This window comes from Heliangelus exortis, chromosome 12, assembly GCF_036169615.1.
Source record: "Heliangelus exortis chromosome 12, bHelExo1.hap1, whole genome shotgun sequence".
Lineage (NCBI taxonomy): Eukaryota > Metazoa > Chordata > Aves > Apodiformes > Trochilidae > Heliangelus > Heliangelus exortis.
In genome coordinates this window covers 7,349,908-7,365,558 of record NC_092433.1, presented here as the reverse complement: position 1 = coordinate 7,365,558, position 15,651 = coordinate 7,349,908, and the positions used below count along the sequence as shown (strand labels likewise).

Sequence of the window (15,651 nt, the reverse complement as noted above, 5' to 3'; positions counted from 1 at the left end):
AAGAAAACACAGTCTTATAGAATAATCTTAAAATTGTAAATCAAAACCTAGTGTATTTGGAAAGACTTGACTCACAAGCATTTAACCATCCCTAAACATTTTTTTACACCTAGAAAGTGAATCAGCCACACTTTTTACTGTCATGCAGAAAGCAGAAGAGGATTTCTTAAGAGTTACTCCATGAAATTCCCACCTATACCTGCTGTGTGTTGCTGTGAACTAGTTTTATCTGGTGTAGCAGCAGAGCAAGATAGGTGACAGCCACAGGAATTCTGGGGACGTGTATTTAGCAATTTAACTGCTGTCACAGTTCAGACTCTTTGCAGTTACACACATTTCTTCACAGTGGTCTCCCTGAAAGATCTGGGCAGATCACAGTCCACATCTGGTTTAAGTAAGGCTTTCCCAAATTATGGAAAAAAAAGCATATTCAATAGTTCAGCAAGGCTGGCTTGACAAAACACATCTTGTTCATTTAAAAAATATTCTGAGTAAGTTTCTTTATATAAAACAACTTGAAAAACTGACAAAGCTTATATCTTAGAATGAAAACGGTCCTCCAACAGGAGAACCACCTTGTAGGGATGTTTCCAAAACAAGATTAGAATACAACTCAGTGGAGAAAATAAGAAAAGCATCAACAAGTTGCAGTCTCAGGCCTGTTGTATACTTCTAGAATTTAAAACTCTTAGCAGGTCTGTACAAATGCAAAATTCTCAGAATTCAAAGGCCAAACATTGCAACCTAACCAGTTTTTCAGTCTAAGAGTTTAACTCAAAGAACTGAAAGCAAAAGTTTACTTTGTAAAAGTATGTTTACACACACACAAAAAAAATATGAACAAACAGGAAAAATCTGCAATAGTCAGCAGAAAGGTAGAGGTTTCAATTCTTAGGCCTGAAAGCAGAACAAAATTCATGTCAAAGGACAGATACAGTTTCTACATTTGCTTTGATTAAAATTTTTACTTGAAAACTTCAAAGCATACTCCTGTGTATGTGACGCAATTGCTCCCTATTAAAACATGCACTGGATTAGACAACTTACTGGTCTTCAGCATAGAGAAAATACCATACCTCTACTGCATCTGCTGCCTTGACATTATGGAGGATGAATTTTACTACTACAGGCAAATCTTCCAGTTTCACAGAAGGCACAATGGTCATGGCAGACTGACGCACCTGAGGAGAAAGCAACACTGGATCAGCTGTAGGACTCTGGTTTGCAGTAACCTTGCTATGTTAGCAGGAAGGGAGCTTTGGAGCCTTACAGTCCATCCTTCTGCTCAGAGCAGGAATAGCATGGGTACAAGATCAGGATAGCCTTGGCTGTGCCAGCTGAGCACTGAATATACTCGGGGAGGGAGGAAACCCCCCAAGCCCTGCCACCTCTTTGATAATTCATGTCAGTGCTGCAGACTCCAGCTCACTTTTCCAAACCTCCCATCTGGACCTCCTAGGCTGTAACTTGTGGCCACTGCCCCTTACTGTATCACCTGGCACTGCCAAGAAGAGCTTGGCTGCATTGTTTTTTAACTGGCTTTCAAAAAGGAAAAGCATGAAAGAGGTGTAGGCTGCTATGCAGGACGGGCACTTAAATTTTATTCTCTTTGCAAGAATCCAAACTGTGAGAATAGCAACAATCCAACACATCATCTCATCTTCTTTATCATTATTCTGCAGAGGAAAACTATAACCATGAGATGCTTTCTTTTTTTTTTTGTAGAATATAGCAGTCTAGTCTGGTCACTGTACCTCCAAAAAAAAATTATGACAATAAACAGGTTTAAGATGGGCAGTAAACATTTGCTGCAGCAGGACAAAGCGATTTTGCATTTTGTTCTGAGAGCTGTGTCTGAAATTCCTGAATGCACACTGTAACAGCCAGAAGACTTCTCTCTCTGCTCCTCACCAAACATGTTTCTCTGACTCCTTTCCAACTTCAGCTAGTTTGGGACTTTTGAAGGTCTATAGGAGTCAGAGTTAACAACATATTTTAAATGACATAACAGTTTTAGCCCTCATGTTGCAGAGCAGGGGAGGGGTTCTGCTCAACTGCTCAGTAAAAGCTCTTACCTCAGCCAGGAGACCTGCATCAAGATCCAGACGGGAAAGGGCATCCAGGACTGGAACTGTCAGGCGCCTGCCCTGCTTCAGTAAGCAGCTGATACACAAGGGGGTAAAAAAATGATCCTCTTAATAGAAGCATGAATGGCTACTTAATAAATAGTGTGCTCATAGTAGTTTTTGTAGTCACTGAGAAAAAAATCTGAAACTGACAACAAAATATGCCATAGACACTATGGAAAACTTGTTCCCTAAATTATCACTCCTCTCTGAACACACTGAATTGTGATTCTGTGGCTAACGATTAGAAACAGATATGAAGAATCTACCATTTTCAAATCTTATTAAAATAGGGAGCATGGAAAAAGACCTGGCAGAAGCCTCAAGCAAGAACTTCACAATTGGAAGGCCCTGGGTTCACCATGAGTAGAAAAAAAAAATATTAGTGAGATTACTGGTATATGATTTAATTATACACATCACTTGGGCCTGACACCTTCTAGCCACACATCTGTCCCATCAGTTGATGTCTCATCAACTAAGGATAAAAAACCAAGAAAACAAAACAAAACAAAACAAAACCCAACAGAATCATCTGTACCTGAGCTCTCTGGCAACCTCACTTTGCTGGGAATCCTCCAGGATCTCAGGTAAACTGGTGACAATATCATGCTGGATTGGTACTGGAGAGACATTGATCATCTGCATTAACTTCTTGACAAGATCCTGCAGACAAGATGAGCACATGCAATACATGTGAGTCTCACCATAAGCATTGTGGCAACAATATTATGCATGTAAAGTCACTCACGAAGTAATTTATCTGGATTTATGCCAACTGTCCCTTAACTCATTGTCCTGCTGAAGGCGGGAGTCATAGCATAGACTTTGATGGAACAATGGTATTTTACAGGGAGGATATAACTGTCTTGGTGAGCAAAGGAAACAAACTGAGAAACCCAACAGCAAGGTCCTCAGTGTTTTGTCTGGCTTCTTGACTCAGTTAATTCTGGCCCTCCACAGAGATTGACTAACTTAGAGAAAGAAGGAAATGAACCACCAAAGCAGGAGCAAGAGAATTTATCCCCAGATGCTTGCAAGTACCTGACATCTCTTGTTAAAATTAAACAAGAATGGATTGCAATTTCCTGCCAGCAACAGCTTTAAAGTGGGGCCACCCATGTGAATGCATACGTACAGACACAAATTTATGAAAAAGGAGACTTAGAGCAAGTGAAGAAGAAAAATAGTAGAAGGGGATATTAAAAAAATCACTGAAGGCAATACTAATAAAACAGAAATCATTAAACCTCTCCTTCAGCATATGAATATGAAAGCAACATCAGTTGTCATTAGCATAATAGCTGATCTCACCTGAGTGACTTTCCAGAAGTTGACTGAAAAACCCCATAGATGTGATTACACCATCAGTACCTACCTGGCTGTCTAGAAGCTTGTCAAGCCACTTAAACTGATTGACAATGAGCCGGGGAAAATTTGTTCCAAAGGTGCCCACACTAAAACAGCAGAAAGTGAATCACAGATCAGTCACTCACACACAGACTCAAAACCTTTGCTGCTGGTCAGCAAGACCATAAGAAGCAACTCAAATTAATCAACTAGTAAAACCATCTTGTGAGCATAGTGTTAACACTCCTACAGAATTTAGCAGCATCTAGGAAGCACCTTGCTTCTTACTGGCTCTGCAGGCAAAGCAGAGATACTTCCAGCCTGTTTCAGCATCCATTACCAACATCTTAAGCTACATCACAGAAAGCAAAACATATCATGTTTAAAGACTGTGCTGTCTACCATAGCAGTGGCTACACTAGCTTAGCCTAAATCTCCTTTGAGCCCATGAGTCATGAGGTATGGCTGCATTTCATCTTTTACAAATTTGTCTTCTGCTTATGCAGACGTTTAAAGTCATGGTACTTCTCAGATAATTTTACTTCTGTGTAGGGAAAAAAAACTAAGTGAAAACATCCATTCAGGTATATTTGAAGTAAGATTTAAAGTCAAACAGCTAGTGATCGTCCAAAAGAAAAAACTTTGTTTCAAGGTGGAGAGAACACAGATTATACTCACATGTCAAAAAAGAATTCAGGGATCTTTTCCAGCAAAAGTGTTATGACAGCAGGCTAGGAAAAAAAAGGCAAAAAGTGACTGTCAGAATAATGATTTACTGCTTCTGCTGTGGCATTGCCACCAAAACTGATCTTTCAAAAAAAGACGTGCACTGAGTATAAAAAAATAAAACAATATTCAAAAGAACCAGTAAATATATTTCCTGTTAGGGAAATCTCTAATTCCAAAAAGAAGACACAGAGCTTGCAAACTGAAAACTACAAATGCTGAGTGGTATAAAACTATGTCCATAATCTAACAGAACCAGAGCATATGGAAAGGATGTTCAGTTCCTCTGGGTCAAACAAACCCTCTTTCTTCAGACCTAGCTGAGTTGTTTTTTACCACACAGAAATCTCAAACATCAAGTTCAGGTAAGTTTAAAAACAGTGTCCCCATGCTTTTGATATTCCCATTGCAGGTCTAATTCTTCCTCTGTTAATCCTGGCCTTAATGCAATTCTAAAAATTTCAATTATAAGAGGATTTACATCCACAGCTGCTCTCAGGCTTCCCAAGCCTTGGTGAGGTATCTGTCACTTTCAACTCCATATACATCTTGATGCAACTTGTATACATTTTATCAGAACTTGTTCTTGCCAGCAGGTTGCTCAGCCTCTTGCCCATTTTTAAAAACTTGTAAGACTCAAATTTCTCCAATAATGGAGTTTCCACCACCTCTCTAGCCTACATGTTCTAGCAGGTAAAGAAAATATTCTCCACAATGGAAGTGGTTATATGCTCTCAGAACTTCCTGTGATTGACACAAGCTGTCATCTCTCATCCTGACCCTGTTCACCTTTGAGAAGAGCTTTGCTCTGCTTTTTCTACACCATTCAGTTAGATATTTGAAAGTTACAAGATCTCCCTTAATCTTTTCTTTTCAAGACTCAACAAACCCAGTTCCCTCTGTCTCTTCTTGTATGCTGTCTGCTCCAGACCCTGAGCATTTCTGTCCCTAAAGAAACAAGAAATTGGACACTATTCCAGATCCAGCATTGTCTACTTCACAACCCTTCAACTATTAATCTTTTACTTACATAAGCAACAGGATCTCTAAATAAATCAACACCACTATTAAGAGCAAACTAAGGTGTCCATACCTGTAAGGTCTTGATTCCAAGAAGCAGTTTAATGAGGCTTTCACAATATGAGTGCACCAGAGTCCTGCAAGATGAAAGATTACACCACAGTTGCAATAAAAACAAGTTAGGAGAACAGGCTGTAACTCTCTCCATTACTGTTGGTTTTAGTTTTTTGGTTTTTAAAAAAAAAAACAACTTACAATAACTTATGATAATATATGGTAACCACATACACATATAAAAAAAAAATCTAAAATGCACTTCAGCTCTGAATGAGCTCACTCTCTTCAAGAATGGTGCAAGCTGGAAATGCAAGTCTCTCTGGTTAAGAAGTATCTCCTGGAAAAACTGACAAAAAACAGCAGACCTTCACCAACCTTGTCATTTTTTTTCCCCACAATATTTGATTCTTGCCAAAAAAAAGCTATGAAGCCCAAAGAATGCCACAGGCAGCTAATAAATTCTGTTACTTACCACTTTAAACTTACTGCCATTAAATTAGCAATGTACTGAAATAGCCACTGTTGCATAAGAAACAAGTCTTGTTGTGTATCAGTTGGAGCTGTGGCCTTTCCCTCCCCTGTGTTCAGTGCTATGACATTTAACTAGAGAAAGCAAAATACATTTTCTCTGACCTTGACCCCTCAGTCTGTACGGGAGTGCATGGCAAGAGACAGTTCTTGAACTGGTTTCTGTCCTTGATGTGAGATTCCAAGCCACTGATGAACTGCTTCACAACCTGCAAAGCAGAGGGGAGTTATCCACTCCATGAAAAGACATCCCAACCAATCACTGCCTTTTTTAGGATGCTCTTTGTGAGCAGATGATGAGGGAAGGGAAGAATACAGGGAACTTATAGACAGGGAACTGGCTATAAGACAGAAACTGTGATGGAAGGAATGCTGTATAATAAATAAATGCTAGTCAAAACCATATCCAAAAGCAAATACTGACTGCTCTGCAAAATAACTCCAAAGCAACTATCTCACATTTTACTTTCATTTAAAAGGGCTTTGCCTTTATTTCTGCTCAGCTGAGACAGCAACATTTAAGGTGACAAGGACTGCACCTAAAAAACAACTGCAGTCCAATCACTGACCTCAGGACTTTCACACTAGGCTCCTTTCCACACTTGACTGGGAAGGAGCACCACATTGTGGCAGTCTTAATGCTGACAGCTCTCAGGCAACACAAAACCAAACAAAGCTTCTACTAGAAAGTTAAGCAAGCAATCTTTGTCCCTTGAGTGACTTTGTCACATTCACTGTTGAGTGAATATTGCTACTTAATTACTTTGACAGGGCACTGTGGTGGAAGTGCAGAACTTTTGCTCAGTATTGTGCTAAACCAATCTTGGAACACGTGCACCAAGTCTGGTTCAACAGAGGCACATACTGCTCATCTCTTCCTGACTATTTAGATGTGGCAGCTGAAGCAGAAGGACAATGGAACCAAAAGGCTGTAACAGCAACACTGAGAGAATCTGGACCACAGCAACCCAAGTTAAGCTACTGCATTGCATACTTTGGTATGAGACTAGAAGGGACAGGAAGCTGTATTTGCATCTTTTGCTACACAGCCAACAGTTTTCAAGCTGGCTCCTCCCAAAGCATAGTCCAATACTTACATTTGGGTAAGTGGGGTGCTTCTCCAAGGCCAGGCAGAGCTTCTTCTGGAAAGCCACTTGATCTACAGCTAAGGAGAAAGGTTATAAAAAAAATAAAGACCAAGACATATTTTATCCATAGAAAACCATAACAACAGCTACCTAAGTATGAGCTCTTAAACACATGCATCAATATTTCTTTGTTTGCTCCACTGAGAAGTCCTGTTAGCAGAAGCCTGGTGAGAATCACCACTTGTGCTCTCCCCAGTCTGGGCTGAGAAGAGCGAATGGTATTGGAAAGGTTTAACAAAGAAATTTCTGAAGGCCTTGTACAAGCTGGAGAGCAACAGACATGTTCATTTTCCTGTTCCTACCTCTCTGACTCAATACTGTAATCACAGATACAGTCTTATTCCATATGCCTCAGATCTTTCAGAATCCTTTCACTTAGCATCGATACACCCAAAAAGCTGGTATAATGAGTTTAGGAACTGTGAAATTCAAGAGGTATATTACAAATAAAAGACCAGACAAAGGTTTGCTAGAACTGTGGAACAAGCTGGGTCAAGCACTTTTGCTCTGCAAGTAAAATGCATCTTTACTTTGTACAGGTCATCTTTGCAGGTTTTCAGAAAGCAGCAGAGAGAAAGTATTACACCCATACCTATTTCATTCTGTCCCTCCCCAGTTTTCAGTATAATTCCTGATGTCCTAAGGAGTTCTTCAAAGACTCCCTCACTCTCCTCTCCACTGTAGGCAGTGGTCTTTTCCTTTTCAGCAATCCGTGACTTCTTTATTTCTGAGGAAACAAGACAAGCTACCCTCATATAGACTTCACAATAAAAATAGCAAGAAGCCTTCAAATGACCCAATAATTAAAAATAAACCTTTAAGAAATCAGAGGGACTCAGGAATACACTGAAGGGACCAATACTGCTATTTGACAGCAGTCATTAGCTGATTCAGATGCCAATGCCTAGATCCTATAAAGCAGTTATTCCTCAGGTCAGACACCAGAAACATTTCTTACTCTCTCCTTTTAGTTATCCATAACCAAAGACAAGATACAGCTTCAGTGGCTTACATCCCTAACAGACTATGCTAGAGCATGGATTTTCTTCTGGCCTGAAAAGCACAAATTCAATACAGGTTCTCCCACCAGACCTTAGGTATCTTAGGTATCCACCCACCTGCTAAAGTGAAAAATAACTATCTTCCCCTCAGCCACACAGAGACATTGTTTTGGTTTCATTTATAGATATCAGTTTTGATCAAATGTGACTAATCTGCAGACTCTGAAGGCAGTGAGTGAAGTTCACACTAGTAAACCTTGATCAAAGGTACAAGAACAGAGGGACTGAGAAAAGATAACCCACTACTTTTAGCACTGCTGTTTCACTGTGATTTAAAAAAAAAAAAAAAACAACCAAAAAAAAAAAACCATCAACAACACCATTAACAATTAGAATTATCAAAAATGTCCTTTTGGCCTTCTCCCTGCCTGGGAGCCACCGGTTCTACCAATGGGTCTCCATTCCCCATAAGATTACACCTGAGCACCTACTTGGCAGGTCTGTCTGGCAGATCTCTCCAGAAGCATCAGCTTTTGACAGCTTCCTTTTTGAAACCATGGTGGCAAAATCTTTGTTGCCACCTATAAAAAAGGTGCAGGAAAAAGACAAGTGAGCAGAGGAAAAATGTATTAATGAGCAAATTAAACGAGCAAATCTAGAATGTATTAGTAAATCATGAAGGGAAATGCTCCAGAAATTGAAACTGCTCAAAGGCAGTTTGCCTGGTTAGCACCACATTTTTCTGCTGTACAGGTTCAGATTTTAGAGCTCTTCATATTTAAATAGTGCAATGAATCACTTTTTCTAAAATGCAGTTTCTCATAAAACAAGGCTTGACTTTTCTTTCAGATGCCAGGCAAGTTGAACGGTAAATTAAATTCAGTAATTAAGAGGTCTGATTGCATCCACTGTTCTAAATTTGCAATTCTCTGCCAAGCCCAGGGAAAGCTACAAAGGTTCAGCAATTTGGTATTCATGAGCACACCCGTGTTATCTGACACGGGTCATGCTCCTAGCAGTACAATTTCCAGAAGAGTTCTGTCAACACAACCTTCCATGCAGCTTGTCCTCTTTTGGTGGGTGGCAGTGATTCACAGAATCACCACATGTTTAGGTTGGAAGAGACCTCCAAGATCATCCAGTCCAACCTTTGACTTAAGGAGAAGAACTAAACCTTGGCACCCATTTGAAACTTGAAAATTATTTAAAAGATATCCCTAAAAAAATATTATCTCATGCTCAATTCAACTATTTGAAAATTAAGATGAGTTACGTAAAATCCCTGAGGAGAAGTGGAACAATTGAAAACAGTGTGATGTGCTTTGGCAGCTCTTCTGGACCCAGGGCCTAGACTGACAGTCCACTGACAAGCGCCCGCTCCCGGGCAGTCCTTTCTGTATCATATCCACTGCCAAACGCTTCACAATTTCTGTGGCAGCCAAACCTGCCTGAGCATGTACAGAGCAGCACGGGGCACACAACCCTGCCCTCACCCCCAGCTCGGTTATACGAGTTTCCTCAGCCAGGAGAGGCCAGCGGGATCCAAGACTGGACAGTCGAGTCTTAAAGCCGGTTTTACGCTCTTAATAACAAAACAGACGAATTTTGCGCCAAAAAGCGCCTCAGAAACGCCTCCCCAAAGCCCACCGACCCGGAACGCTCCGCCGCCCAGGGCCGCTCACCTGGGCAGCCAGCGCACGGCGGCCTCTGCCCTCAAGGCCCGCGGTGAGGTCGGGAGAGAGTGGGGAAGGAGCGGGGCCCGGGGGCAGGCGGGGTGCGGGGGGAAGCCGAGGTGCGGGAGCAGCCGCCTCCTCTCCGCGCTTTCTCCTCAGGCTCCGCCGCCCGCCCGGCGCTGACAGAAACGCCGCTCGCGCTCGAGCTTCCCGCCTCTGGCGCGCGGTGACGCCTTTCCGGCGGGGGCGGAAAGGCAGCGCCCGGAAGCGGAAGCGGAGCCGGGGCCTGGGGCGGCCCGGTGGCGGCCGGAGCCGGGTTCGGGTCCGGTAGCGGTACCGGCACCATGAGCGAGCCCGAGCTGCTGCTGGATTCCAACATCCGGCTGTGGGTGGTGCTGCCCATCGTCTTCATCACCTTCTTCGTGGGCATGATCCGGCACTACGTCTCCATCCTCCTCCAGAGCGACAAGAGGCTCACGCAGGAGCAGGTGTCCGACAGGTCAGGGCCAACGCCGGGCACAAATCGACCTCCCCCCAGCCTCCCCGCCTCTGCCCGGTTCCCCTCACGGCCCGGATTCTCCTCGGATCGCTCCCTTCTCGGCCCGCCCCCCCCCTTTCTGCGGGCTCCCTCTCGGTGCGGGTCCTGGGTCCCCCGTCCCTTCCCGCTCCCGACAGCAGCCGTGCCGCTAACGCGGTTTGCCTCTTTTCCAGCCAAGTCCTGATTCGGAGCAGAGTCCTTCGGGAAAATGGAAAATACATTCCCAAGCAGGTAGGGAGATGCGTGAACGGCTCCGCGCTTTGCAAGGGGGATAATTCGGCATCGAGAGGAAAGCCCGAAGCACCGTTAGTGCAGGGCCGTGGCCAGAGCTGCTCAGGGACATGGGGCAGGCTCCGCAGGAGTGCCCCGTGGGATCAGACAGCCCAGCTGGGTCTGCCCCAGCCCGGGGTGGTGTCTGGAGGCTTAGGAAATCAGGACACAGGCACGTGCATGCCTTTTCCCTGACCTTATTGTTCACTTCTACTACTTGGGATTTTAACTGCATGCTGAAATGAAGTCCGTGTCCAAACCACTGTGTTTAATACCTGCTAAGAAACACAAGAGGCTTTAATAAAATCTCCAGATAATGGGAGTTGTACAACATGAGCTGTAATGTTCACTGAACTACAAATCAGTCACTCATATTGCTGCCAAGTGGGATTCAGCTCTGGGGAATGACACTGCAGCAAATACTGCTGTCAGTACCAAGCCAGCAAGAACTTTGCACAAAGTGCTAAAAGCTCTTTAATCAGTGTGGATTCTTCTTCAGAGAATTCTTACAATTATTTTAAGAATTTTAGCAAGCCATACAGCTGGTAACTTGCATCTGGGGAAACAACAAAGTGAGGAGCTTCACAGCAAATGGCTGTAAAGTACCTCTGCAGGAAAGAAGGGTGAGTTATAAGAGAGGTCATAAGATGTCAGCACATCTGAGCAGTAAATAAAGCTTCTTTCCTTCCATTTCTTGTGTCACTGCCATTGGTTCTTTTTCTTTTCAGTCTTTCCTGTCCCGGAAATATTTTTTTAATAACCCAGAGGATGGATTTTTTAAGAAAACTAAGAGAAAGGTAGTGCCTCCTTCACCTATGACAGGTATGTTAAGGTGCCATAAATAGAGCTGGGCAAAAAAACTATGATTTTCTGCTAAGTTAGGAAGAATAATCAACTTTGCAAAGAGCTCAGTGAATGTAAGGGTGGGGAGGGGAGCATGAATTCACTCTTTGGTAGCAACATGTCAGGTCACTTAATCTTGCTTAATTTCAACCTCCAGCATCTCATAAGCTCATGACAACCTCTGTGTTGTCAGAAATGGGAACTCCTGCTCTCGCTTGGGTCCATTTTTTTGCACCAGCTCCTGCAGGACCTTCTCTGAACTGAGTTAACTCATTAACGTGGCCAAAGACCTCAGCAGCAAATTAGCTGGATAATTGAGCATCCTTTTCCAGGCTAAGTCAGCTTGCAGAGGGGTTCAGCAGTCTGGAGCAAGGGATGGTGTTGAGCACAGACAATGCAGAGAACCCTCTTGGGACCCTTTCAAAGCAGAGAACCCTTTTCATGACCCTTTCATTGGCAGCAGCAGCCACTCCACACTGGCTGCACTTCTTTTGCCAAGTGTTTTACAGCAGTGGGAAATAATAGGTATGGGAGAGACAGTGGGCTAGGACTGTTATCTCTTACACAGTTCTTAATTAAAACAGCTGACACTGGAGAAGCAAAGTAACCTTGTTTCCCTTTCTTGTCACACACCTCTGCCTTACATCGAATCTGGGAACTGCAGATCCCACCATGCTGACAGACATGATGAAAGGGAATGTAACCAATGTCCTGCCCATGATCCTCATTGGTGGCTGGATCAACATGACATTTTCAGGATTTGTCACAAGTAAGTTTTGGGAATAACACAGCCCATGGGTCTGGCTGCTTTTCTGATGATGACCTGGAGGGTCTGGGCTGCAGCAGGGATTTGCTTCCCTACCTGGAAGCTGTCGACTGGAAGCAGGGCAAACTTGTAGCACTGCTGCTGTTCACTCCATTGATTTGCTTTCCTCATAGCAAAGGAGACAAAATGGTTTTCAGAGTGCTCACAAACAGTCACAAATGACACAGTTCATGCATTCAGGAACAACTGAAGTGGCCAAAACCAGTATTTAAATGTATTAAACACATTAAACTTTATGTTTATACAGTGGATTTTCCCCTGAACCTGTCCAAGGAGTAGGTTACTCTGTAATGCAGGGTATACACATCAAAAATACTTCCTTAAATTCACAGTTCTGGTTTGTTTGGTTTTCTTACTCTTGATGTGGCAACTGTTTCCTTAACAAGACATTCACAGTCACTGATGCAATAGGTGTGATGGTTTGCCCACCCGATTTAGATTTCAAAAAGTATTTTCATATTGAATAAATACAGAACTACAGCTTTTCCAGAAGTACACAAAAGAATTATCTACTTGCTTTGCTGTTTGCTTTGCAATTATGCAGTGTTACTTTGTGAAACTCACCTTTTTGCTTTATTTCATCCTGTAGCAAAGGTCCCGTTTCCTCTGACGCTGCGTTTTAAACCAATGTTGCAGCAGGGGATTGAGCTGCTCACTTTAGATGCATCCTGGTGAGTCTGTGGCCTCAGCAAGCAAGGTCAAATATTCACTTGCAAAATTTTGACCTTGCATGGTCTGTGCATGCCTCTGAAATGAGGTCATGAGCCAGATTTGAGCTGAAATCAACCATGCTCACTCTCATTTATCAGGGTGAGCTCTGCTTCCTGGTACTTCTTGAATGTGTTTGGACTCCGAAGCATTTATACTCTCATCCTGGGCCAAGATAATGGTAAGACACTGTCAGTTCTGTGAAAGAGCTGGCTTCTCATTCCATGGGATGACTTCTGAGGGAGGCTGGGGAAGGATTTCTACATTTCCAGCCAAAAAGCTCTCAAAAGCCTCTCACTTCTGAAAGATTACTCTCTGCTGCCCAGGTTTGACATCAGCTACAACAACCAGATCTTCTGCAGCAGGCACTGGCTAACTGCTCATAAACTTCCATGGTGATGAACCTATGATTTCCTTCTCATCAAACTGGCATGCAGGAATTCTCTTAGGCTTCATCTTATTTCTAGCAAGGATCTGTTGTAAGGAAAGCTGCAAGACTTCTTAATGCTGGATGCAGGGCAGGACAGATGATACTGTTTCTGGCGTTAATAAGAATGTAGAAGACTGTTTACCTCCAATTTTCTCCATATTTTGGGAACAAGATCTCTTTTTGTGATTGTGGGTGTGGGGGCAACTTTCTGGTTTATAGCTTGGAACCAGGCTGATGGCACTGTGCTCCATGAAATGCTGTTTAGATGAAGCAAATAAAAATCACCCTCTCATTTTTCTTTTGTAGCTGCAGATCAGTCTAGAGTGATGCAAGAACAAATGACAGGGGCAGCAATGGCCATGCCAGCAGATACTAACAAAGCATTTAAGGTACAGTATTGCCACCTGCACTTCTGTTTTCTGGGGACTCACAGAACTGTAGGCTGTATGGAACTTGTCCTAAGCAAGGGAGTTGCTCTGGGTCTCTGTTTCTAAAATTAGAGATGACAACTGATGAAGGGTATGAAAGTTGCCCTGAAGCAAACCTGATTTGTTAGTCATTCCTGATACAAAAGTTGAATTCATGTGCAGATGAAGACTTATTTCTTTCCCTTGAGATCTAGTTCCAAAGCAGAAGTTGACTCCCAAGAAGTTAATAGTGCAGCTGAGCAGAGCATTTGCAGCTCTGCTGGAGCTGTGACTCTTCTGTCACAAACTGCCAGCACTGAGGTGCAAATCCAGCCAGCCCCCTGCACTCTGATGGCTCACAGCCCTGTGCTTCCTGGTACTGGCTATCCAGAGTTTTGCTGTTCAGCCCTATAGGGACCTAAACCCATTACATGGTCCCCAGCAGGAACAAAGCAAGCAAGCTCATGTTGCAGAAGAACTGTTCTGGCCAAGAATTACAAATCTCTTGCTGGGCATTGTGTGATGTGATTTTCCAGGCTGGATGCAGCTTATTCCACAATACTGACTGTGAACAACACTTGAGGAGGAGAGATTTATGTCATAGATGGTCAAAAGTGAGAAGTGGGAGAGATCATTCTAATATTTAGGATAAAATTATGCTTTTAGGTCTTGGGCTGCTTTGAACAGCTGGCATCATTAATTAATAAACTCTGGAGCTCCAGGGAGCCAGCTGGTTGGAGAACAGTCTGATTTGGCACATCAAGTCTGCAATCAGTTGCAGAATTTTTGGCCTGGAACTGTTATTAAATGTCTCTGACCTAAAGAATTAACAAAGCACTTGACCTCTCCCCCAGAACAGAATTGGCTGCTTCTAGAGAAGGCTGTTTTAGAAGAAATGGACTATTCCAAAAAGTTTTCAGAAGGCAGATAATGTAAATTTTCTCATCTCCAGGGTGTACAAGTATTGACCAACTATCTAATACCCAATCAAATATAAAACACTGATTTCAGCAAGTTGACAGGATTGCCAGGTTTTTCATAGAACTTGGGGTTTTTTGCAGTTTTAAGGTAAGGACTGTTTTGCTTAGTTCTTAACCATTTAATACTGTGTTGTTTTCCTTTCTCTGTTTATTATCAATGCAGACTGAATGGGAAGCTTTAGAATTGACTGATCATCAATGGGCCTTAGAAGATGTAGAAGAAGAGCTCATGGCAAAGGACCTGCATTTTGAAGGCATGTTTAAGGAAGAACTTCAGACCTCCATCTTCTGAACTTGAGAATATGCTTTTGTCTCTTCTTGAGTAATTTGAAATGTTACTTAAAACTATGTAATGTATTTTAGCAAGGCTGAAAATAAAATAAAAACACCATGTTCAGATCTGCAGTTTCCAAACACTGATTTGAGCCCCAGCACTGAGTATGGCTGTATTTGAGCAAAAGGCTCTCAGTGTGGGGTTCCAGCTGGAGTTGGTTTTCTTCCTGGGAAATAATAGTCTGGAAAAAAAAAAAAAAATCTACAATGTCCAGTTCTAGTATACAATGGTCAAGCTTGCTTGAGTCAGAATTTAGAGCTTCATGAGACTGAAAATATATAGGGAGTGCCTGTGTTTCTGGTGTTAAAAGTATAACCAGTTATCCTTTGCTTTTGAGCAATTAAGACATTGTGTTAGCGATTCAAAACTGACCTGGCAACAAATGTTTAACATCTTCAGCAGCAGTGTGAGGATTCCATGTCTGGAAGTGGTGGTTATCCTTTATATTCTTTTCCTGTTGTAACAATGCAGGAGCTCCTCAGATATCTCTTCCCTGGCTGAAGAGTCCTAAATGCTTCCTAAACAGAAGCTCTTCCATCCTGTTAGTAATTTTTTTTTCCTCCTCTTTATTCTGAGCAGTTTGTTTTGGGGTCTAATTGCACACCCTCTTCAGGGCAAAAGCTGAGCCACAACTGAAACACAGTTTGTTTTTTGTTCTTAGCAAAATCATCTCCCTTCTGAACAGG

General features: G+C 42.6%; 2 protein-coding genes across 2 annotated transcripts in view; one reads left to right on the top strand and one right to left on the bottom strand.

Moving 5' to 3' along the window:
- Positions 1-9,862, bottom strand: part of FANCD2 (FA complementation group D2) — a 40,377-nt gene extending 30,515 nt beyond the window's left edge. Inside the window, exons 1-11 of the mRNA XM_071755805.1 lie at positions 9,639-9,862; positions 8,448-8,537; positions 7,548-7,682; positions 6,905-6,972; positions 5,913-6,016; positions 5,296-5,359; positions 4,155-4,207; positions 3,505-3,583; positions 2,668-2,792; positions 2,076-2,163; positions 1,077-1,181 (exon numbers count right to left, since the gene is read on the bottom strand). Of these exons, the coding sequence (XP_071611906.1) occupies positions 1,077-1,181; positions 2,076-2,163; positions 2,668-2,792; positions 3,505-3,583; positions 4,155-4,207; positions 5,296-5,359; positions 5,913-6,016; positions 6,905-6,972; positions 7,548-7,682; positions 8,448-8,514 (888 nt within the window). The 5' untranslated portion in view covers positions 8,515-8,537; positions 9,639-9,862. The remainder of the gene's footprint in view (positions 1-1,076; positions 1,182-2,075; positions 2,164-2,667; positions 2,793-3,504; positions 3,584-4,154; positions 4,208-5,295; positions 5,360-5,912; positions 6,017-6,904; positions 6,973-7,547; positions 7,683-8,447; positions 8,538-9,638) is intronic.
- A 17-nt stretch (positions 9,863-9,879) lies between these two features.
- On the top strand, positions 9,880-15,030 carry EMC3 (ER membrane protein complex subunit 3). Its single transcript, XM_071755801.1, has 8 exons — positions 9,880-10,128; positions 10,341-10,398; positions 11,166-11,259; positions 11,945-12,049; positions 12,696-12,777; positions 12,916-12,995; positions 13,551-13,633; positions 14,795-15,030. Exons 1-8 carry the CDS (start codon positions 9,974-9,976, stop codon positions 14,921-14,923), a joined length of 786 nt encoding a protein of 261 aa, XP_071611902.1. The 5' UTR covers positions 9,880-9,973; the 3' UTR covers positions 14,924-15,030.
- Positions 15,031-15,651: the final 621 nt, after the last annotated feature.

Excerpts from the sequence above, each read along its gene's own strand:
- EMC3 (XM_071755801.1), top strand. The coding sequence starts at position 9,974 with ATGAGCGAGCCCGAGCTGCTGCTGGATTCCAACATCCGGCTGTGGGTG. Across the intron at positions 10,399-11,165 it reads GAAAATACATTCCCAAGCAG|TCTTTCCTGTCCCGGAAATA; the intron begins GTAGGGAGATGC and ends TTTTCTTTTCAG. Across the intron at positions 12,050-12,695 it reads ATTTTCAGGATTTGTCACAA|CAAAGGTCCCGTTTCCTCTG; the intron begins GTAAGTTTTGGG and ends TTCATCCTGTAG.